This window comes from Saccopteryx leptura, chromosome X (genome assembly GCF_036850995.1).
Source record: "Saccopteryx leptura isolate mSacLep1 chromosome X, mSacLep1_pri_phased_curated, whole genome shotgun sequence".
Taxonomy (NCBI): domain Eukaryota; kingdom Metazoa; phylum Chordata; class Mammalia; order Chiroptera; family Emballonuridae; genus Saccopteryx; species Saccopteryx leptura.
Window position 1 is genome coordinate 833,923 of NC_089516.1, and position 22,259 is coordinate 856,181.

Sequence of the window (22,259 nt, forward strand, 5' to 3'; positions counted from 1 at the left end):
GTGAGGAGGTAAAGGGAGAGTGTCCCGTGGTTAGACACGAGGAAGGACTAACCTGATCGGAAAATGTGAGGAGCTAAAGGGAGAGTGTCCCATGGTAAGACACGAGGAAGGACTAACCTGATCGGAAAATGTGAGGAGGTAAAGGGAGAGTGTCCCGTGGTTAGACACGAGGAAGGACTAACCTGATCGGAAAATGTGAGGAGCTAAAGGGGGCGTGTCCCATGGGTAGTCATGAGGAAGGACTAACCTGATCAGAAAATGTGAGGAGCTAAAGGGGGCGTGTCCCGTGGTTAGACATGAAGAAGGACTAACCTGATCAGAAAATGTGAAGAGCTAAAAGGGAGCGTGTCCTGTGGTTAGACATAAGGAAGGACTAACCCGATCGGAAAATGTGAGGAGCTAAAGGGGGCGTGTCCCGTGGTTAGACACGAGGAAGGACTAACCTGATCGGAAAATGTGATGAGGTAAAGGGAGCGTGTCCCATGTTTAGACATGAGGAAGGACTAACATGATCAGAAAATGTGAGGAGCTAAAGGGCGCGTGTCCCGTGGTTAGACATGAGAAAGGACTAATCTCATCGGAAAATGTGAGGAGGTAAAGGGAGCGTGTCCCGTGGTTAGACGCGAGGAAGGACTAACCTGATTGGAAAATGTGAGGAGGTAAAGGGAGCGTGTCTCGTGGTTAGACACGAGGAAGGACTAACCTGATCGGACAGGATACCGGCCCGTGAGGAAAGCCGCTCTGCTCGGGGTGCACACTGAGGCTGCCGCAAGGTGCTGGGTGAGCCTCACACCATCCTGCGCCAGGCGGTCAATGTGTGGGGTCCTAGGGAGGGAGGGAGACAGGCGGCTTTTTATTCCCCCAGCAACGAAAACACGGGCTTGTCCGCCCACGCCTCCCGGTCATTGTGGAATACGCAAAGGTGTTCCCAGACGTGACCGAAGGCAGGGGCGAGAGCGTCCACTGTCGTCCGAACCATCTAAGAAAGTCGTCGTGTTTCTGCAGCTGAAGTGGACACCGGGGAATCCAGGAGGGAGGGCCCTTCTCACTTGAGACTCACAGTTTTATGGTTGGAAGACTGTGTACCTCTCGGCACCAACACAGCTGGGTCTCCCAGGACAGTTACAATGAGACCAAGGTGATGTGTTCATTCTATTTCCCCCTTTTCTTTTAAGTGAGAGGAGGGGAGTTAGAGAGATAGACGCCCGCATGTGTCCCGATAGGGATCCACCTGGCAATGCCCATTAGGGCCGATGCTTAAATCAACTGAGCTATTTTTAGTGCCTGAGGTGAACACTTATAACAACTAAACCACTGTGTGTGAGAGGGAAAGAGAGAGAGAGAAGAGAGAGGGGAATGGAGGGGGAAAAAAGCAGATGGTCACTTCTCCTGTGCGCCCTGACCGGGGATCGAACCTGGGACATCTTCACACTAGCCGGCCAGGGCCAGTGCTCTGATCCTAAGATAGAAGGGTTAGCAATGACAAAGGGGGAACCTGGACTTCTCTGTCTGCATTAGAGCTTTTCATCAGGGAGTGTTCAAATCACGCGTCATTGGGCGCGCTCGGCTTGACGGACGGATGCTAGAGAGAGAGAGAGACATAGCCTTTGGCCTTGGCCTCAGAGGCAAGAATGGCTTCGCCCACAGTGTCCCTCAGGGATTGCGCTGATGGCTATCCTGTTTGAAAATTCAACGGTGATTCCTACGTGGGACGGAGTGGAGCCGGGGTGATTGCGTGTCTGGGGAGACAGCAAGGGGAGGTAGGAGGTGTGTGAAGAATTCCCGGGAGGTCTGCATTCCCCGTGACAAGGGTTCAGATGCATGGTCAGCGGTCCCCGCACGGGGACAACACGAGGGGCAGCTCGCCCCTCCTTGCCTGATTGTGTCGTTGCCGTAGCAGCCGATGTCTCCGATGCCCAGGTCATCGGCCATCAGAAGAAGGAAGTTCGGACGGGAGCCGGAGACATCCCTGCCGTCCGCGGTTCTCACGGCCAGGACTCCGAGGGTCACAGCCAACCAGCTCCTGAAAAGCAAGCTGCCCACAGGCCGCTTAACGCGGTTTCTTTCTCATGCACGTGACATTCGAGGGTGGTCAGCAGCGTCTGTACGTGAGGGGGGCATTGCCGTGATCATCCCAAGGGGACCATGTCGAAGACTTTAAATCAGGGGTCCCCAAACTTTTTACACAGGGGGCCAGTTCACTGTCCCTCAGACCGTTGGAGGGTCGGACTATAAAAAAAACCATGAACAAATCCCTACGCACACTGCACATATCTTATTTTAAAGTAAAAAAACAAAACGGGAACAAATACAATATTTAAAATAAAGAACAAGTAAATTTAAATCAAGAAACTGACCCGTATTTCAATGGGAACTATGGGCCTGCTTTTGGCTAATGAGATGGTCAATATGCTCCTTTCACTGACCACCAATGAAAGAGGTGCCCCTTCTGGAAGTGCAGCGGGGACCGGATAAATGGCCTCAGGGGGCCGCATGTGGCCCACGGGCTGTAGTTTGGGGACCCCTGCTTTAAATGCTTCTCCTAAAGCCCTTGGTGATTTTATTAATCCCCTCCCCCCTTCATTTAAAAAGAAGTCGTTCCGTTTCATGGACGTCATGTGCAGGAATAGACTTCCCATCCCCAGGGTCACGAAACAAGCACACGCCTAACGGACTCCTTGGAAAGGCAGCCACATCCCTAACCAGTCGGAGATGAACTAAGAACGGGAATCGGAGGAGGAGTGGACATCCGCTGGGCCAGAAGCCCGCCCACCAGTGGAGGTGACCGAGGCTTGACACTCACACACAGATAAGGACACCCACACACAGATAAGGACAGGGGCTACGGACTTCCTTCGGAAGTCGCCCAGGTCACCGCCAGGTAGGGACCCCGTGGGACACTTCTATGAATCGTAAGTCTCACGCCCGCTTTTTGAGGCACGTGACCAGTGACCCGTCGAGGAAGGCTGCTTTGTTGTTGAAGTCATCTCTGACTGCGTGGAATCTCGTCTTACCAAGAACGTCTTGGATGTATCATGTTCTCTTCTCGTCTCTTTATCTCCTAGGAGGGGTAAAGAGACACAATCACACAGGCGGCAGAAGAAAAGGAACTCACCTTCTAAATCAGGGGTCAAGAACCTTTTTGGCTGAGAGAGCCATCAACGCCCACATATTTTAAAATGTCATTTCGTGAGAGCCATACAAGGACCCGTGGACGTGACGCATTATCGAATAAAAATGTTGTGTTGTCCCGGAGGACAGCTGGGCTTGGCTCCAGCCACCTGCAACCATTCACGTGAGCGGTAGGAAATGAATGGATTGTAATACATGAGAATGTTTTATATTTTTAACGTTATTCTTCTATTTATTTATTTATTTATTATTATTATTATTATTTTTTGTATTTTTCTGAAGCTGGAAACGGGGAGAGACAGTCAGACAGACTCCCGCATGCGCCCGACCGGGATCCACCCGGCACGCCCACCAGGGGCGACGCTCTGCCCACCAGGGGGCGATGCTCTGCCCCTCCGGAGCGTCGCTCTGTTGCGACCAGAGCCACTCTAGCGCCTGGGGCAGAGGCCAAGGAGCCATCCCCAGCGCCCAGGCCATCTTTGCTCCAATGGAGCCTCGGCTGCAGGAGGGGAAGAGAGAGACAGAGAGGAAGGAGAGGGGGAGGGGTGGAGAAGCAGATGGGCGCTTCTCCTGGGTGCCCTGGCCAGGAATCGAACCCAGGACCTCTGCACGCCAGGCCGACACTCTACCACTGAGCCAGCCAGCCAGGGCCTATTCTTCTTTTTATTAAAGATTTGTCTGTGAGCTAGAGGCAGCCATCCAAAGAGCCACATCTGGCTCGCGAGTCATCGGTTCCTGACCCCTGCTATAAGGAAAAGGGGAACCTGGGTGGTGTCTAGTATGAGTGATAAAAAACTTTGAAATGATGACTGAAATCTCATAAAACAGTGCTCTGCCCTGTGGAAGAGGCTTTACAATTGCTAAGCATTGTGTTAAGAATGTGGAATGTGGCCCTGGTCGGTTGCTCAGAGGATAGAGTGTCAGTCTGGCGTGTGGAAGTCTCGGGTTCGATTCCCAGTCAGGGCACACAGGAGAAGTGCTCATCTGCTTCTCCAACCTTTCCTTCCTCCCTTTTTTTCTCCTCTTCACCTCCTGCAGCCACTGGCCCAATTGGTTCGAGCATCAGCCTCAGGTGCTAAAAATAGCTCAGTTGATCCGACCATCGGCCCCAGGACTCTGTCTCTCTATCTCCCTACCTCTACTAAAAAAAAATTTAGAAGAAAAGAATGTGGACTGTGTCCATCAAGGGCCATATAGTAAATAATTTGGGTTTACATGGCTACTTCTGGATGTTGGCTCTTGTACTTTGAACACTCTTACAGACTACGCACAGATGATAGGGTGTTGGGGTTTTCTGATAAAACTGTATTTACAAAACCAGGCGGGGTTTGCCCAGGGATAGGTTTCTGATTCCTCATATAAAAGGTAGAAGTGTAACAGAAAGAAAAAAAGGAAAATGAAATGACAATGGGCATCTATATGAAATAATCTTCCAAGTAGCTGTTTTTCACCGCAGTGGATGCATGAAACAAAATGTATCACCTTACATGGTTTGAAGTAACAAAACGTATTACTTTGCATGGTTTGAAGTAACAAAATGTATCACCTTGCATGGTTTGAAGTAATAAAACGTATCACCTTGCATGGTTTGAAGTAACAAAATGTATCACCTTGCATGGTTTGAAGTAACAAAACGTATCACCTTGCATGGTTTGAAGTAACAAAACGTATCACCTTACATGGTTTGAAGTAACAAAATGTATCACTTTGCATGGTTTGAAGTAACAAAATGTATCACCTTGCATGGTTTGAAGTAACAGAACATATCACCTTGCATGGTTTGAAGTAACAAAATGTATCACCTTGCATGGTTTGAAGTAACAAAATGTATCACCTTACATGGTTTGAAGTAACAAAATGTCTCACCTTGTATGGTTTGAAGTAACAAAATGTATCACCTTACATGGTTTGAAGTAACAGAACATATCACCTTGTATGGTTTGAAGTAACCAAATGTATCACTTTGCATGGTTTGAAATAACAAAATGTATCACCTTACATGGTTTGAAGTAACAAAATGTATCACCTTACATAGTTTGAAATAAAATGTATCACCTTACATGGTTTGAAATAACAAAATGTATCACCTTACATGATTGGAAGTAACAAAATGTATCTATCACCTTACATGTTTCTAAGTGTAACATTCCCTCCCAGCAAGAACATCTCTATTGTTCAACTGTCACCACCATTCATTCTTAGAACTTTTTTTTTCCAGCTTGCAAAGTGGAAAATGTGTGCTAATCCCCAGTGCCCCCACCTCACGTCACCCCTGACACCATCTAATCTCTGTCCCTGTGAATTTGACTCCTGTGGGGACCACCTAGAATGGGGACCCTACAGCATTTGTCCTTGTGTGATTGGTTGGTGTGTCCCTGAGTCTCATGTCTTTGATGCCTTAGGGACTTTATGTAAATATATGGTCTACCGGAAAGTTCTCTCCATTTCTATCACAAGTTTCGACACGTAAGCACACGCTTATTTGGCGCATGTGTACCTCTCTATTTTTATCACTTAATGGATACATACTGACGTAGCAAATTAACTAAAACAAAGTTGATTCACGTTAGTCTTATGTGTGAAGCCATAGTGTACCCATGGCTACTGATAAAGTTCATTGACGCCGCTGTAATTTTTACGAATTTCAACAAGGAAGAAATGATAGAGAAGCATGTCTGTCGCATTCACTGTATTCCCCGGACTTAGCACCCTCCGACTATCACTTGTTATTGTCCTTACAAAATTTTTTGAAGGGCAAAAAATTCAAAAATGAAGAAGATATCAAACATGCACTGGTTCAATTTTTCGCATCAAAAGATAAAACATTTTCAAAAATGGGATACACAAATTGCCCTCATGCTGGCAAGAAATCATTAATAATAATGGCAATTTTATATATTATATATATATATTTTTGTATTTTTCTGAAGTTGGAAATGGGGAGGCAGTCAGACAGACTCCCACATGCGCCCAACCGGGATCCACCCGGCACGCCCACCAGGGGGTGATGCTCTGCCCATCTGGGGCATTGCTCTGTTGCAAGCAGAGTGATTCTAGCGCCTGAGGCAGAGGCCATGGAGCCATCCTCAGCGCCTGGGCCAACTTTGCTCCAATGGAGCCTCGGCTGTGGGAGGGGAAGAGAGAGACAGAGAGGAAGGAGAGGGGGAGGGGTAGAGAAGCAGATGGGCGCTTCTCCTGTGTGCCCTGGCCGGGAATCGAACCCGGGACCCTCACACGCCAGGCTGGTGCTCTGCCAATGAGCCAACCGGCCAGGGCCGCAACTATATTATTTAATAAAGTTTATTGACGGTAAGAAAAATTTGTATTTTGTTTTATTCCAAAAACGGACAGAACTTTCCGGTAGACCATATATATATATAATATATACACACACACATACACACATACATAGACATATACACACATATATACACATACCTATATATACATAGATACACACATATATATACATATATGATAGAACATTATACACTACATCACGCATAGGACACACGCATTGTATAAAAATATGTGACTATGTGATATACTCTAAGGTAGATATGACTATTCCTTTGTATCTATTTTAAATTATTTTATTTTTTCAGGAAAAGCATACTCTGGGCTGCCTCTGGCTCTCCTGGGGGCAATGTGGCTGGTTGTGTTTCTCAGAGCTTTCCCGTGAAGAGTGGACCGTTTATATAGGCCACTCCATCAAGGTTGCAGAAGTCACGTGGGGGTTGGTTGCATCAAACCATCAGCCTATGTCTTAAGATTTTTATTCATTTATTCATTTCAAAGAGAGAGGGAGAGAGAGAGAGAGAGAATGGGAGGAGCAGGAAGCATCAACTTCCCATATGCGCCTTGACCAGGCGAGCCCAGGGTTTCGAACCGGCGACCTCAACGTTCCAGGTCGACCCTTTACCCACTGCGCCCCCACAGAGCAGGCTCTCACCTGTGAAACAACTGCAGTCAGCTCTGTCCTCGAACCCTTAAAATGCTGCATGACTTGCCTGCTTGCTCCCTGACAAAAGTCCCCATACAAAAGCAAAATACAGAGGGACAGCAGAGAATGAGAACAGAGGCTCCCAGAGGCCGAAGGAGGTGGGGTGGGGTGGGGGTGGGGGCATAGGGTCTGCAGCCTTAGCGTGTGTGCACAGAGATTAGAGACTGTGTTGCTAGTCCCAGCGGCACGGCTAACAGACCCCGCCTTCTCTGTTCTCCTCACTAGGAAGTTCACTGTGATTCTGTGGCATTCTGAAGGTGCACTGTTGCAAAACCTCAATTGTAGCATAAACCACGAATCCTGGGTGCTGTGCTCAGGATGAGCTACGGTTGCAAAAACGCGAACTGTATCAGAAACCACCAATTCTCAGGGTGTGTGCCCGTCAGCTACTGTTGCAAAACCTCCATTGTAGCAGAAACCACCAATCCTGGGTGCTGTGCCCATGAGCTACTGTTGCAAAAACGCGAACTGTATCAGAAACCTCCAATTCTCAGAGTGCGTGCCCGTCAGCTAGTGTTGCAAAACTTCAATTGTAGCAGAAACCACCAATTCTGGGTGCTGTGCCCATGCGTTACTGTTGCAAAAAACAGGAACTGTATCAGAAACCTCCAATTCTCAGGGTGCGTGCCCGTCAGCTAGTGTTGCAAAACCCACATTGTATCAGAAACCACCAATTCTGGGTGCTGTGCCCATGAGCTACTGTTGCAAAAACGGGAACTGTATCAGAAACCTCCAATTCTCAGAGTGCATGCCCGTCAGCTAGTGTTGCAAAACCCACGTTGTATCAGAAACCACCAATTCTGGGTGCTGTGCCCATGAAATGTTGCAAAAACACAAACTGTATCAGAAACCTCCAATTCTCAGGGTGCGTGCCCGTCAGCTAGTGTTGCAAAACCTCCATTGTATCAGAAACCACCAATTCTGGGTGCTGTGCCCATGAGCTACTGTTGCAAAAACATGAATTGTATCAGAAACCTCCAATTCTGGGTGCTGTGCCCATGAGCTACTGTTGCAAAAACGCAAACTGTATCGGAAACCTCCAATTCTCAGGGTGCGTGCCCGTCAGCTAGTGTTGCAAAACCTCCATTGTAGCAGAAACCACCAATTCTGGGTGCTGTGCCCATGAGTTACTGTTGCAAAAAATGCAAACTGTATCAGAAACCTCCAATTCTCAGAGTGCGTGCCCGTCAGCTAGTGTTGCAAAACCCGCCTTGTATCAGACACCACCAAACGTAGACCGTGTCCTCTGTATCTCAGCGTGAGAAGAGACACCCCGGGGGGGGAGAGAGGAAGCCCGTCCATTCAAGTCCATCCAAGCAACACCCATTGCTCAGCCTTGGAGTCTGTTCCCGCCGGGCGGGGACCGTCCACTTCCTGGCCGCGTCCTGTGCACCCAGGGCAGCCAGCCGGGAGTCACCCTGAGGCTTGGCCCGGTTCCCAGACCCCGTTTTTCTTTTTGTCTCCCAAGATCTCTTCCGAAGCCACAGGCTGAGTAGACTCACTTTCTCCTCCACTGTACCTCTTCTGGTTGATCTGAGTCTGCGTCCCCTGAGGCAGAAGTCTCTTCTAGATCTATCTGTCTGTCTGTCTGTCTATCTATCTATCTATAGATCTATTTATCTATCTATAATATATATCTATATATCTATCTATAGATATATCTATATATATGTATATGTCTATCTATCTATAATATATATCTATATATCTATCTATAGATATATCTATCTATATGTCTATCTAAATAACTATCAATAGATATATCTATATATCTATCTATAGATATATATCTATATATCAGATGTGTATATATACATAAAATTACTAGTCTTTTAAAAAAATTATGTATTAAATTTAGGGAGAGAGGAAGGGAGAGTACAAAGAAGAGAGAAGGGAGAGAGAGAGAAAGAGAGAGAGAGAGAGAAACAGCAATGTGTCCCTGTATGTCTGTGCCCTGACCGGAGATTGAACCCACAACCTTGATGTGTTGGGATAGTGCTCTAGTCTAACCCACTGAGCTCTCCGGCCAGAGCTGACACGGGGTATCTTTTCCCATTGCATTTTAAAGACAGTTTCTTCCAAGTCGCTGCGCAAGGAAGCAGCGCACACCGTGGAGAAGGCCTCCCCCCTCGCCCCCAGGCATCCCCGGACAGACGTGGAAGCACCTTGTCCATCACCCGAGCAAAGCGCCCAGTTACCTGAGAGCGACCTCGGGCCCACCGCTCAACCGCGGATCAGCGCGGGAGGCTGCTGGTCCCCCGAGACGGTCCACGGAGAGCCGGCTCAGAAGAGTCACCGCCCCGCCCCGCCCCGCCCCGCAGGCTGGTCCGGTCCCCTCATGTCTGCGGCTGATTCACTCTGCAAACAAACAAGCCCTGCAAGCAGGCGGCTGGGAGCAGCGACCGGGAACTCCTCCCCTGCGTCTGCCCGGAGCTTCCTGCCCGCCGCCGCCGGGCCTGCGCGCCTTGGCTCCCGGTCCCCGCAGCAGCCGCGTGCGCCCAGGGCGCCTGGCAGCAGGGTGCCCGTCTGCGCTCGGCTGGCGGACACAAGGGGCGCCTTTATGCGCCAGAGCTGGATGAACCCTCCTGGTCGCCCCTCAACTCCGCCGGCCATTGGCTGCCGTGCCTCCACGCCCCGGAGAGCGGCTGCCTTGAAAATTTTGTATTTTACCTTTTTTTCCCCCCTTCTCCTCTGACACAAAATTGGCTGGACCGCAGTGGCAGGAGAAGTCTATGCAAACTTCTGTTTATCTGCCTGAAGATGCAGCTATGCATAGAAAGTCATTTAGGCTGTCTGCCCATTTCTTCCTTCCTTCCCTTCCTTCCTTCCTTCCTTCCTTCCTTCCTTCCTTCCTTCCTTCCTTCCTTCCTTCCTTCCTTCCTTCCTTCCTTCCTTCCTCCCTCCCTCCCTCCCTCCCTCCCTCCCTCCCTTCCTTCCTTCCTCCCTTCCTTCCTTCCTTCTTTCCTTCCTTCTTTCCTCCCTCCCCGCCTCCTTCCCTCCCTCCCTTCTTCTTTCTTTCTTTCTTTCTTTCTTTCTTTCTTTCTTTCTTTCTTTCTTTCTTTCTTTCTTTCTTTTCTCTCTCTCTCTTTCTCTCTTTCTTTCCTCCCTCCCTCCCTCCCTCTCTCCCTCTTCCTTTCTTTCTTTCTTTCTTCCTTCCTTCCTTCCTTCCTTTCTTTCTTTCTTTCTTTCTTTCTTTCTTTCTTTCTTTCTTTCTTTTTTCTCTCTCTCTTTCTCTCTTCCCTCCCTCCTTCCCTCCCTCCCTCCGTCCCTCCCTCCCTCTGTTCATTCCTTTCCTTCCTTCTTCCCTCTCTCCCTCTCTTTCTTTCTTTCCTCCTTTCTCTTTCTCTCCTTCTATCTTTCTCTCTTTCTTTCTTTCCTCCTTGCTTTCTTTCTTTCCTTCCTTCTCCCTTCTCTTTCTTTCTTTCTTTCTTTCTTTCTTTCTTTCTTTCTTTCTTTCTTTCTTTCTTTCTTTCTTTCTTTCTTTCTTTCTCTCTTTCCCTCTGTCTTTCTTTCTCTCTTTCCTTCCCTTCCTTCCTCCCTTTCTCCCTCCCTCTCTCCCTTCCTCCTTCCTCCTTCCTTCTCCCTCTCTTTCTTTCTCTCTATGGTTCATTAAGAAACTTTTTTTTTAAATATATACGGTTGCAGAACAAATGCTTCAGGCCACATCAGAGATGAGAACAATTCTCTCTTCACATAGTTTCCAAGCAGGAGCTCCCCACACGCCTGAGGGAGGCGCTGTTTCCCTTAGAGACTCACGTGGCCGAAAAGCTGTCTAGCAGCTGGCCCTGCAGCTGGACCAGGTCTTCATGGGTTAAAGCACTCCACAGAGCCAAGCAGGTGTTTACCTGACACTATGTGCTCTTAAAGACCAGGAATTCAACTTCTGGATAAGATACATGTGGATAATATATATATAATATATTATATAATATATATAATATATATATAATAATGTATATATTAATATAATAATATATATAATAATATATATAATATGTATTATCTTCTAACATTATCTAATATATAATATATTAATATAATAATATATATAATATATCAATATAATATATATTAATATAATATATTAATAAATTAATATATTATAATAAATTAATATTAATAAATTAATTAATATATATTAATAATATATATTGATATAATATATAATATATATTATCTTCTAACATCTAATATTCCAAAGAGAAATCTAGGAGCCCAGATTTAATGACATATATATTAATATAATATATATATAATAATATATATAATATATATATATATATTATCTTCTAACATTATCTAATATTCCAAAGAGAAATCTAGGAGCCCAGATTTAATAATATATATATTAATATATATATAATATATATAATATTATATATATTATCTTCTAACATTATCTAATATTCCAAAGAGAAATCTAGGAGCCCAGATTTAATAATATATATTAATGTAATAATATATATAATAATATATATAATATATATATATATAATCTTCTAACATTATCTAATAGTCCAAAGAGAAATCTAGCAGCCCAGATTTAAGAAGCTCACTATTTAGAATTCGATTTAAAAAAAAAAAAATGAAGAACGGGTTCAAGACGAATCACATTTTATCTACCAGATGGTAGCATTTGGGAAACTTTCACAGGACATGGCGGGGTTGGACTGACAGGCAGTTCACCAAGCGCACCACCGAACCATGTCGTCAGGCTCACGTCAGGCCAGCTAAGGGCGCAGATCACGACAGGCTCGCCTCTCTGTTTCAGGTACAGCGTGCCGGCTGTGAGCCATGCAGGACGGAGGTTAGCTGACTTTCGAGAACAGGGGTCGGGAAGCTTTTTGGCTGAGAGAGAGCCATGAACACCACATATCGTAAAATGTCATTCCGTGAGAGCCAGACAACGACCCGTGGACGTGACGCATCATCCAATAAAAATGTGGTGCTGTCCCGGAGGACAGCTGTGATTGGCTCCAGCCACCCGCAACCATGAACAGGAGCCATAGGAAATGAATGGATTGTGATACATGAGAATGTTTTATCTTTTTAACATTATTATTTATTTTTTATTAAAGATTTGTCTGCGAGCCAGAGGCAGCCATCCAAAGAGCCACATCTGGCTCGCCAGCCAGCCATAGGTGCCTGACCCCTGGTCTAACGGGTTTGGAAAAGCAGACGAGTGATCATCAGGGGTCCGGACTCAGGGGACAACCAGGAGCGACCGCTTCGTGGGGGGCGGCGTCCCCTTTGGGGATATGATGGAAACAATCTCTTCAGCAGATAAAGATGGCGGTGACATTGAACATAACCCACGGAATGCGATGCGTTCTAGCGGTTACCATGTTGTGTTACATGTATCTTCCAACAGTAAAAATGATTTAAAAAAGGATGTGGAGATAACATGGATTTTTTTTCCCCCCCCCTGTATTTTTCTGAAGCTGGAAACGGGGAGAGACAGACAGACTCCCGCATGCGCCCGACCGGGATCCACCCGGCACGCCCACCAGGGGGCGATGCTCTGCCCCTCCGGGACGTCGCTCTGTTGTGACCAGAGTCACTCTAGCGCCTGGGGCAGAGGCCAAGGAGCCATCCCCAGCGCCCGGGCCATCTTTGCTCCAATGAAGCCTTGGCTGCGGGAGGAGAAGAGAGAAACAGAGAGGAAGGAGAGGGGGAGGGGTGGAGAAGCAGATGGGCGCTTCTCCTGTGTGCCCTGGCCGGGAATCGAACCCAGGACTTCTGCACGCTAGGCCGACGCTCTACCACTGAGCCAACCGGCCAGGACCTTGATTCTTTTTCTAACGAACAGACCAGCCCACGTTTCCGCTGGGAGGAGTCAGACACACACACCGTGGTTCTCCAACCTCCAACCTTGCTGTCACCGGGGACACAGCCTGCAGGTTGGACAGCACGCTCTGTTTGCAAGGTGACCCCCCTCGCAAACGGCAGAGACCTGAGGGACGACCCCTCGTGACTCATCGGGGTGGAACTTGAACGGCAACATCTTGGCTCACAGGGTCTGTGTCGTTGGGTGATCGTAAAAAACTTGGAAATGATGCTTTGCTCACACGAGTTGAGTACAATTGCCTTGAAAGTTTCGCATATATATTTTTTTCTTCTCTCAGCCTTCTTTGCAGGAAACCATGAGTGAATCTCACAGAGGCACACCTGTTGCTAGAAGAAAATATTGAATTGGAAGCTTGGATTGTACAAAACTCAAAATCAGGGTTTTTTTTGGTGGGGTTTTTTTTTTTTTTTTTGGTGTTTTTTTGTTTGTACAGGTTGACCCTGGGCTAGGATGACCTGAGGAAGATTTTATTTTTATTTATTTAATTTACTTGCTTTTGCTTTATTTTATTTTATTTATTTTTTTATTGAATGGATACATCTTTACAGTTTTAAGCACAGACCATCTCATCTTAAAAGTGGAAGGGGAACTAGATATGAATGAGGCTCCCTTTTCTCATTTAAGGGTAAGTAAAGAATTCAAGATTAAGAGAGATCAGGTCCCCTGCTGAGTCCCTATCCTTGTATAATCGATGAATGCTACAAATCATACAAAAATAGGAAATTTACGAAGGGCGTTGGATCACAAACACAAACACTTGAGTTACAAATGAAGAAATACAATGTTGCAACACACGTGAAAAATCTTGATTCCTGAGATGAGAAATGTAAGGTGTTTTTTGTTTGTTTGTTTGTTTTAAACAAAACAAGCCTGACCAGGCGGTGGTGCAGTGGATAGAGCGTCGGACTGGGATGCGGAGGACCCAGGTTTGAGACCCCGAGGTTGCCAGCTTGAGCGCGGGCTCATCTGGTTTGAGCAAAAATTCACCAGCTTGGACCCAAGGTCGCTGGCTCGAGCAAGGGGTTACTCGGTCTGCTGTAGCCCCACGGTCAAGGCACGTATGAGAAAGCAATCAATGAACAACTAAGGTGCCGCAACGAGAAACTGATGATTGATGTTTCTCATCTCTCTCTGTTCCTGTCTGTCTGTCCCCATCTGTCCCTCTCTCTGACTCTCTCTCTGTCCCTGTAAAAAAAAAAACACCCAAAAAACAAAAAACCTATGTGATTATGTTGCTTAACAAAGACCCCATCTCAAACAAGCATGCAAACTCTCTGGAGATGAAGGTGGAAATATTTGGGCAGCAACAATGTAGATAGAACTCATTACAATACCGTAAATGTTAGCAGAATTCCCCGCAGGTAAAATATATTAAGGCCCGTTTCTGCCTTTCTTCTCTATAAATCAGTATTTTTTTCTTCCCCCCCCCCACTTCCGATTTCAAATTAGGTGAAAGAAAGTGATGAGAATATTTGGGCGTGACCCCACTCCGTCCTGGCTGATCTTACGTCATCCTCAGAAAAGAAACAATTTTGCCACTCGAGTTAATACAAAATATTCCACTCTTCCCGTAAGTGTTGGCTCTGAGGGGGCCTCTTTCATTTGAACACGCTTGGTTTTAGGAAAAGAGACTTAATTGTTCTTACTCCTGTCCGTTCAGGGGTAGTCAACCTTGTTATACCTACCGCCCACTTTTGTATCTCTGTTAGTAGTAACATCTTCTGACCGCCCACGGGTGCCACAGTCATGGTGATTTATAAAGTAGGGAAGTCACTTGACTTTATAAAGTTTATAAAGCAGAGTGACAGCAAGTGAAAGCATAGAATCATAATTACTTACTAAGTACTTTATGTCCGATTTTTGCCAAGTTTGGCAGAATCAATTTTCATAAAACAACCTACTCTAGTTAAATCTATGTTTTTATTTATAGTTTGGTTGCTCCGCTACCGCCCACCATGAAAGCTGGAACTCCCACTAGTGGGTGGGAGGGACCAGGTGTTGACCAGCACTGGTTTAAACAGATGGTTTTGTATTCTTTAAAAAGGTGAGTTGATTCTCTCTATTGTCTCACCGTCATATTACCTATTAGATATATCTTTTCAAACAAGAAGTTACTCATATTTGCCTTTTGGGTTCCTTCGAAGAAAAGTGTCGTCCGAGACCGTAGCAGAAGCGATGAGACACATTTCACAGAATTGATTGACACCTGCCTTTGGCCCAGAACGGTTCTGAAAGGGGCCCAGCATCCCAGCTCAGTCCGGAACATCAGCTGACTGGGCCTTTGGGGGTTGTGCTCAACATTGACGTGGTCCGGACCACCTTGAACTCCAGACTAGCGTCCAACTTTAGTCTTTAGAACAACACTGGTCCTTTACAAAAACAAAAACAAACAAACAAAACAAGCTGACCCCCCCCCCCCCCCTTGCTCTAGATTCTTTGCAGAACCAAACTGAAAACAAGCAAAAAACCTTCATATCACTGGCTTTTGTACCATGCTCCTAAATTTTGGGAGGGGGTGTTCTTTGAGACTTGTGTCTTCGGAGTCCCGATTGGGGGGCACGTGGGGGGTAGGGGCTCACGCCGCCCGTGTCTGCTTGGCACGGACGTGGGGGCTTTAGCGAAGCTTAGACCAGCCACCAAAGCGGAGGTGGCCGTCTGTCTGCTTAGTCTACAGTGTGCCTGTAAAGTCATGGTGCACTTTTGACCGGTCACAGGGAAGCAACAAAAGACGATAGAAATGTGAAATCTGCACCAAATCAAAGGAAAACTCTCCCAGTTTCATACCTATTCAGTGCAGTTCGATGTGGGCTCACGCACAGATTTTTTAGGGCTCCTTAGGTAGCTATCCCGTATAGCCTCTACAGACTCGTCACTGACTGATGGATGGACTACCAGAACGGGGTTTCTCCACCAAACTGCCGGTTTCCTTCAACTGCTTATCCCACCGAGTCATGTGATTCCTATGTGGTGGCGCTTCGTTATAAACGTGCCGATATTCACGTTGCACTTTGGTCACGGATTGATTCGAATTGAGCGAGCCACAGAACACACTGAACTTTCCTCTGTACCGTCCACATCTCGACTGGCATGGCCGTGGGCTGCTCCGCTGTAGACACGGTGTGACGTCATCCTCTGCACATGCGCACATGCTGCCCCATCATCCTACAGAAACTGGGAGGGTTTTCCTTTTATTGGGTGCAGATCTCACATTTCTCTCGTCTTTTGTTGCTTTCCTGTGACCGGTCAAAAAAGTGCACCGTGACTTTACGGACACACCGTATACTGAGGTTGCTGTCGTCTTTGTTATTATGCTAATAATAATAATAATAATAATAATCACACAAATAAATGCCACTTTTTTTTTTAACCCGTTTAAAGACTGCGGGTCGGAGGCAAGTGAGTATAAATGTATCATGTTCTAGAAACGCCAGCTCTGTCTGGTTGGAAGGCTTTTCTGATCATGTCCCCGAGGAGACCTCGTGTTTATTAATAGTTTATTCTGTATTTCGTCCCTGTCCCCCAGGGCCCGGACACCCGAGGACCCTGCCTGCTGTCCCTGCGACTGCCCGATGTTGGCAATTTCATGCAAATGGCATCATATGACGTATCGGTTTGCTAGGGGTGTTACGAAGGACCACGCACACAGTGGCTTAAATTGGACACCTGTTCTCTCCTGCGTCCTGTCTGTCTCCTGGGTGTGTGCACAGCTGTCTCCTCCCTGTGTGTCCGGTGCCAGGATCCCTGTCCGGTCGGTGACTTAGCCTTCGCAAGGGGGTGCTGAGTGGGTAGACACATGCTGGCGTAGGCGCTGGTCAGCTGACCCCATCGGAATCCCAAAAGCGAGAGCGTTTTTCGAGACATCTTCTGCAACCTGAGAACTGAGAATATTAAGTCGCCACCCAGTTGCAGCGGCGACAACTAACTAGCCTGCCCCGTTCAGAGCACCTGCTATCCTTTGCCTGCGGGAGGGGCCGTCCTTCGGGGGGGGGGGGCGGGCAGGGATGGAGGTGAGAATGTGAGTCAGCAACTATCACCACCTAAAGCAGGGGTCCCCAAACTTTTTACACAGGGGGCCAGTTCACTGTCCCTCAGACCATTGGAGGGCCGGACTATAAAAAAAAAAACTATGAACAAATTCCTATGCACACTGCACATATCTTATTTTAAAGTAAAAAAACAAAACGGGAACAAATACAATATTTAAAATAAAGAACGAGTAAATTTAAATCAACAAACTGACCAGGATTTCAATGGGAACTATGCTCCTCTCACTGACCACCAATGAAACAGGTGCCTCTTCCAGAAGTGTGGTGGGGGCCGGATAAATGGCCTCAGGGGGCCGCATGTGGCCCGCGGGCCATAGTTTGGGGACTCCTGACCTAAAGTTTATTCTTCTGTGAGACTCGTGTCCAACGACTTATTCCTGTAAGAAGAGATTCTGTGAGCGAGTCATTTTGAGGCAGGCTGGCTGTCCGTTCCGGGCGCTAGGTTTAGGATGAAGCTAGGACATCTTCTCCGATGTCTTCACTTAAAAAATAAAATAAAATAAAATAAAATAAAATAAAATAAAATAAAATAAAATAAAATAAAATAAAATAAAATGACTTTGTGTCATTTTATACCCGCGAGGAGTGGATTTCCACGAGATGCCCAGTAGCACTCGGCGAATAAAACATCTTCTAAGCGAGCGTCTCTAGGAAGATTCAGAGCATCGTTGAACTGGGGGTTCAAATCCCGGTCCGTTTTTATGTCCCACCAAGGTATGGAATCCATTGCAGTTCTTGTTTTTTTTTTCTGCTTTACTTATTTCACTCCATATAATGTTATCAAGATCCCACCATTTTGTTGTAAGTGATCCGATGTCATCATTTCTTATGGCTGAATAGTATACCGGGGTGTATATGTGCCACATCTTCTTTATCTAGTCTTCTATTTTATTTTTTTTTTTACAGTGATTAAAGCCTTTAAGCAAACTCTTGGCCAATACAGCAAGAATCTATAAAAGAGTAGTGTCCTTCACATGTTCACCAAGTCCAAGTTGGCCCCATCACCATGCCAAGTCCCTGCGAATGCCACCCAACCCCAGTTCAGTCTGTGAGGAGCTGTCCCAAGGAGCAAGAGTCCCGGAAATGGACAAGAATGGTGGTTATGAAGGAGGGAGAGGGGGAGGGGTACAAAGAAAACTAGATAGAAGGTGACGGAGGACAATCTCTCTTTGGGTGATGGGTATGCCACAGAATTGAACGACAAGATAACCTGGACATGTTTTCTTTGAATAGATGTACCCTGATTTATTGATGTCACCCCATTAAAATAAAATTTTATTTATTAAAAAAAAAAGAAAAAAAATCCCGGTCCAGCATTGTTTACCTGACCTCAGGCTTCCTGGTGAGCGTACCTGGTGACCTCTGCATTGGGAATAAAAGAATCCAGAGAGGATTACGTACAAAATGATGCATGTGGATAAATTAGGACGCTCTCGGACCTGCGAGGCACCTGGTCCTCAGAGGGAACGTCTGTCCACCATGACCCGGCTCCTCTCGGTAGTGATGACTTTCCGTGGTGACGTTATCACCCGCCACGCGTGGGGTCCTCGGGAGAGGCTGTCTCATGACAGAATGTTGTTTATTTTTTTTTAGCGCGTGGAATGAAGACCGTCAGAGGTGGCTTCCCGCCCGCGTGAGCGCGGGGTCGCCGGCTTGAGCGTGGGATCACAGACCGGACCCCATGGTCACTGGCTTGAGTCTAAAGGTCGCTGGCTTTGAGCAAGGGGTCACTGGCTCGGCTGGAGCCTCCACCCCCACCCCTCAGTAAAGGCAGATATGAGAAAGCAATCAATGAACAACTAAGTTGCCGCAACTACCAGTTAATGCTTCTCATTTCGTACACGTCTCTCTACCTTCCTGTCTCTCTTAAAGAAAAAAAAAATTCTCTTTCTGACAAATGAAAGCTTTTCTGATCATTACACAATTTATCTCTTCACACCTGGTCATGTTGTCCGTCTTAAAATCGAGGTTACGTGTGCTAGGTTTAGGATGGAGCTAGGACATCTTCTCCAATGTCTTCACTTAAAAAATAAAAAATCAATAAAATCAATAAAAGGACTTAGTGTTATTTTTATACCCGTGACATGTCAACCTCCTTATGCGTGGTATTGAAATGAGGTAACCCTGCCTGACACGTTATCAATCTATTTAACTGGTTTCTCTCCCCCACGTCATGGAGATGGGGTTTCCTCTTCCTTCCTTCCTTCCTTCCTTCCTTCCTTCCTTCCTTCCTTCCTTCCTTCCTTCCTTCCTTTCATCTTTCTTCCTTCCTTCCTCCCTCCCTCCTTCCCTCCTTTCTTTTCTTTCTCTTTCTTTCTTTCTTTCTTTCTTCATTCTCTCTCTCTTTCTTCCTTTCTTTCTCTCTTTCTTTCTTTCTCTCTTTCTTCCCTCCCTCCCTCCCTCCTTTCTTTCTTTCTTTCTTTCTTTCTTTCTTTCTTTCTTTCTTTCTTTCTTTCTTTCTTTCTTTCTTTCTTTCTTTCTTCTTTTCTTTCTTTTTTCTTTCTCTCTTCCTTTCTTTCTCTCTTTCTTTCTTTCTCTCTCTTTCTTTTCTTCTTCCCTCCCTCCCTCCCTCCCTTCTTTCTTTCTTTCTTCTTTCTTTCTTTCTTTCTTTCTTTCTTTCTTTCTTTCTTTCTTTCTTTCTTTCTCTCTCTCTTTCCCTCCTTCCTTCCTTCCTTCCTTCCTTCCTTCCTTCCTTCCTTCCCTCCCTCCCTCCCTCCCTCCCTCCCTCCTTTCTTTCTTTCTTTCTTTCTTTCTTTCTTTCTTTCTTTCTTTCTCTTTCTTCTTTCTTTCGCTCTTCCTTTCTTTCTCTTTCTTTCTTTCTCTTTCTTTCCTTCCTCCCTCCCTCCCTCCCTCCCTCCTTTCTTTCTTTCTTTTTTCTTTCTTTCTTCTTTCTTTCTTTCTCTCTCTCTTTCCTTCCTTCCTTCCTTTCTTCCTTCCTTACTTCCTTCCTTCCTCCCTTCCTCCCTTCCTCCTTTCTTTCTTTCTTTCTTTCTTTCTTTTCTTTCTTTCTTTCTTTCTCTCTCTCTCTGTTTCTTCCTTTCTCTCTCTCTCCTTCCTTCCTTCCTTCCTTCCTTCCCCCTTCCTCCCTTCCTTCCTTCCTTCCTTCCTTCCTTCCTTCCTTCCTTCCTTTCTTTCCTTTTTTTTTTTAACAGATATTGATGATCTCTGGTATTGTTTCGTCCATTAGCATGCAGTGCGATTATTTCATTGTTTGTATTTCACTATTTCACTATTCCGACTCTGTTTGATGTACCAGTCGCTCTTTTTTTTTTCCTCCATCTGCTTTGGGTTCACTGATACAGATATATTTATAAATAGCCTCTTACCTTTTTGCTATCCCTCTTTATTCTTTTATTTTTAATTTTTCAGTTCCTGTTAAACTGTGATAGTATATTAGTTCCAAGTGAACCACACCAGGGTTAGACATCGATACACTTTATGAAGTGGTCACCCCAATATGTCCAGTGCCCACCTGACACCATCTACAGTGATGACCCTGTGACCTCAGCATTTCCAGGTGGATGCTTTATCCACTGCGCCACCACAGGTCAGGCCATGATTTTTTTTTTTTTTTTTAATACTTAAAACGGTCATTAGGGCAGAGACCCGTAATGTTGTTACATTGTTGCAATCTCACCCCTGCGTTCCGCAGCCTGACTCTCAAATGAAACAGCTTTTTAGCAAGCGGACGCTTGCCTCACGCTAATAATCTCTTCTTGGGACTGCTGACCCTCCTGCGGAAAAGGCCCGTTTCCGTCCGTGCTCGAGAGAGCCTTGTCCAACTCGCTCTCCTCTTTGAGCGGGCGGCTGTTCTCTCTCCGGGAAAGCGAGGCCCTCACAGGAGAGATCGCTCGCCTCTTCTTGAGAAAGAGAACAAGCCCTCGTTTTTGAGCCAAACAGTGTCACAATCACTGAGCTCTGACATCTGATATCTGGGAGATAGCAGATCTCAAGTGGAAGACAGCTGAGAGGTGTTTCTGGACCAGAGGTCAACGAGAGCCCTGCGGAGTAATTGGGCCGGAATGCGTGGACCGGCATGTCGGTGAGGGAGAGACAGGCAGTGGCAGACTTGAGTGGGCTTGATGGTTTCTTTCAGGCATGTGGGAGAATGATATAGTGTGTGACAATGACAAAAGAGAGACATATCTACTGAGTCCAGACACACACACACACACACACACACACACACACACACACACACACCAATGGCTTAGGAGAAAGAAAAGAAAGCCGATATCAAAATAGCCTCATCACTTTATAATAAAAAAAACAAGCATGTTCCACAGATGTTTTACGCAGGAAGATATATTGTCATTGATCAGTCGACAGCAGTGGTCCCCAAACTTTTTTGGGGGGACCACAGACCGGTTTCATGTCAGAAAATATCTTCACGGACCGGTGGCTGGCTTTTAGGGTGGGACGGATCAATGGATCACATGACCGAGACAAGCGTCAAGAGTGAGTCTTAGACGGATGGAACAGAGGGAATCTGGTCATTTTTTTTAAAAAAAAAAATAAAACATCGTTCAGACTGAAATATATATAAATAAAACGGAAATAATGTGAGTTATTTATTCTTCCTCTGCGGACCGGTACCAAATGGCCCACGGACCGATACCGTGGTCTCCAATATATTGTAGATGGATCAGAAACAGGTGCCTGTGAGATCTGAGCCGACCCCTAGCAAGAATGGCTCTCCCAGCCTCACGACCGCCAAAAAACAAACAGACAAAAAATGTCTAGAATCTTGGTGACACCACCCAATGTCACCAAGAACTTGCAGGATCAGTCAGTGCTTCCAACTGCCTTCTTGTCGAGTTGATAAACTGGTAGAACTGGACTTCTGACCGAGTGAAGCGTCCACCCACTCTGTGACCCAGAAATTCTGGGTCTGCTGGTGTTTCCCCAAAGGGACCGAAGGGTGTGTGTCCACACCAAGCCCAGGACCCAAAGAAGAAGACTTGAAGAACGGCTATTCGTAATGGCCATACGTGAACTTCAGCCCAGATGTCCCATAATATTATAGACTAACAGGTCAGCACGTAGTATGCAACAAAAATCTATTTAATAGTAAAAGAAATCCCCCCCAAAACACGTGTACCATGCCTGTACACAACAGGGGAGATGGATTTCGAAATAACCAGCCTGCAATAGACTCCTCTGGCAGTCAAGAGGTCATCCTAAGTTATACGAAACTGCAAAATGACAATCCAATCTTCGCTTTCAAAAA

At 46.1% G+C, this 22,259-nt stretch overlaps 1 protein-coding gene across 2 annotated transcripts in view; it reads right to left on the minus strand.

Annotated features, from left to right (window-relative positions):
• Positions 1 to 9,546, minus strand: part of ARSL (arylsulfatase L) — a 42,297-nt gene extending 32,751 nt beyond the window's left edge. For both annotated transcript variants that reach the window (XM_066357682.1, XM_066357681.1), the window contains exons 1-4: positions 9,334 to 9,546; positions 3,015 to 3,061; positions 1,877 to 2,035; positions 704 to 825 (exon numbers count right to left, since the gene is read on the minus strand). In XM_066357682.1, coding sequence (XP_066213779.1) covers positions 704 to 825; positions 1,877 to 2,035; positions 3,015 to 3,037 — 304 coding nt within the window. In that variant the 5' untranslated portion in view covers positions 3,038 to 3,061; positions 9,334 to 9,546. The remainder of the gene's footprint in view (positions 1 to 703; positions 826 to 1,876; positions 2,036 to 3,014; positions 3,062 to 9,333) is intronic.
• Positions 9,547 to 22,259: the final 12,713 nt, after the last annotated feature.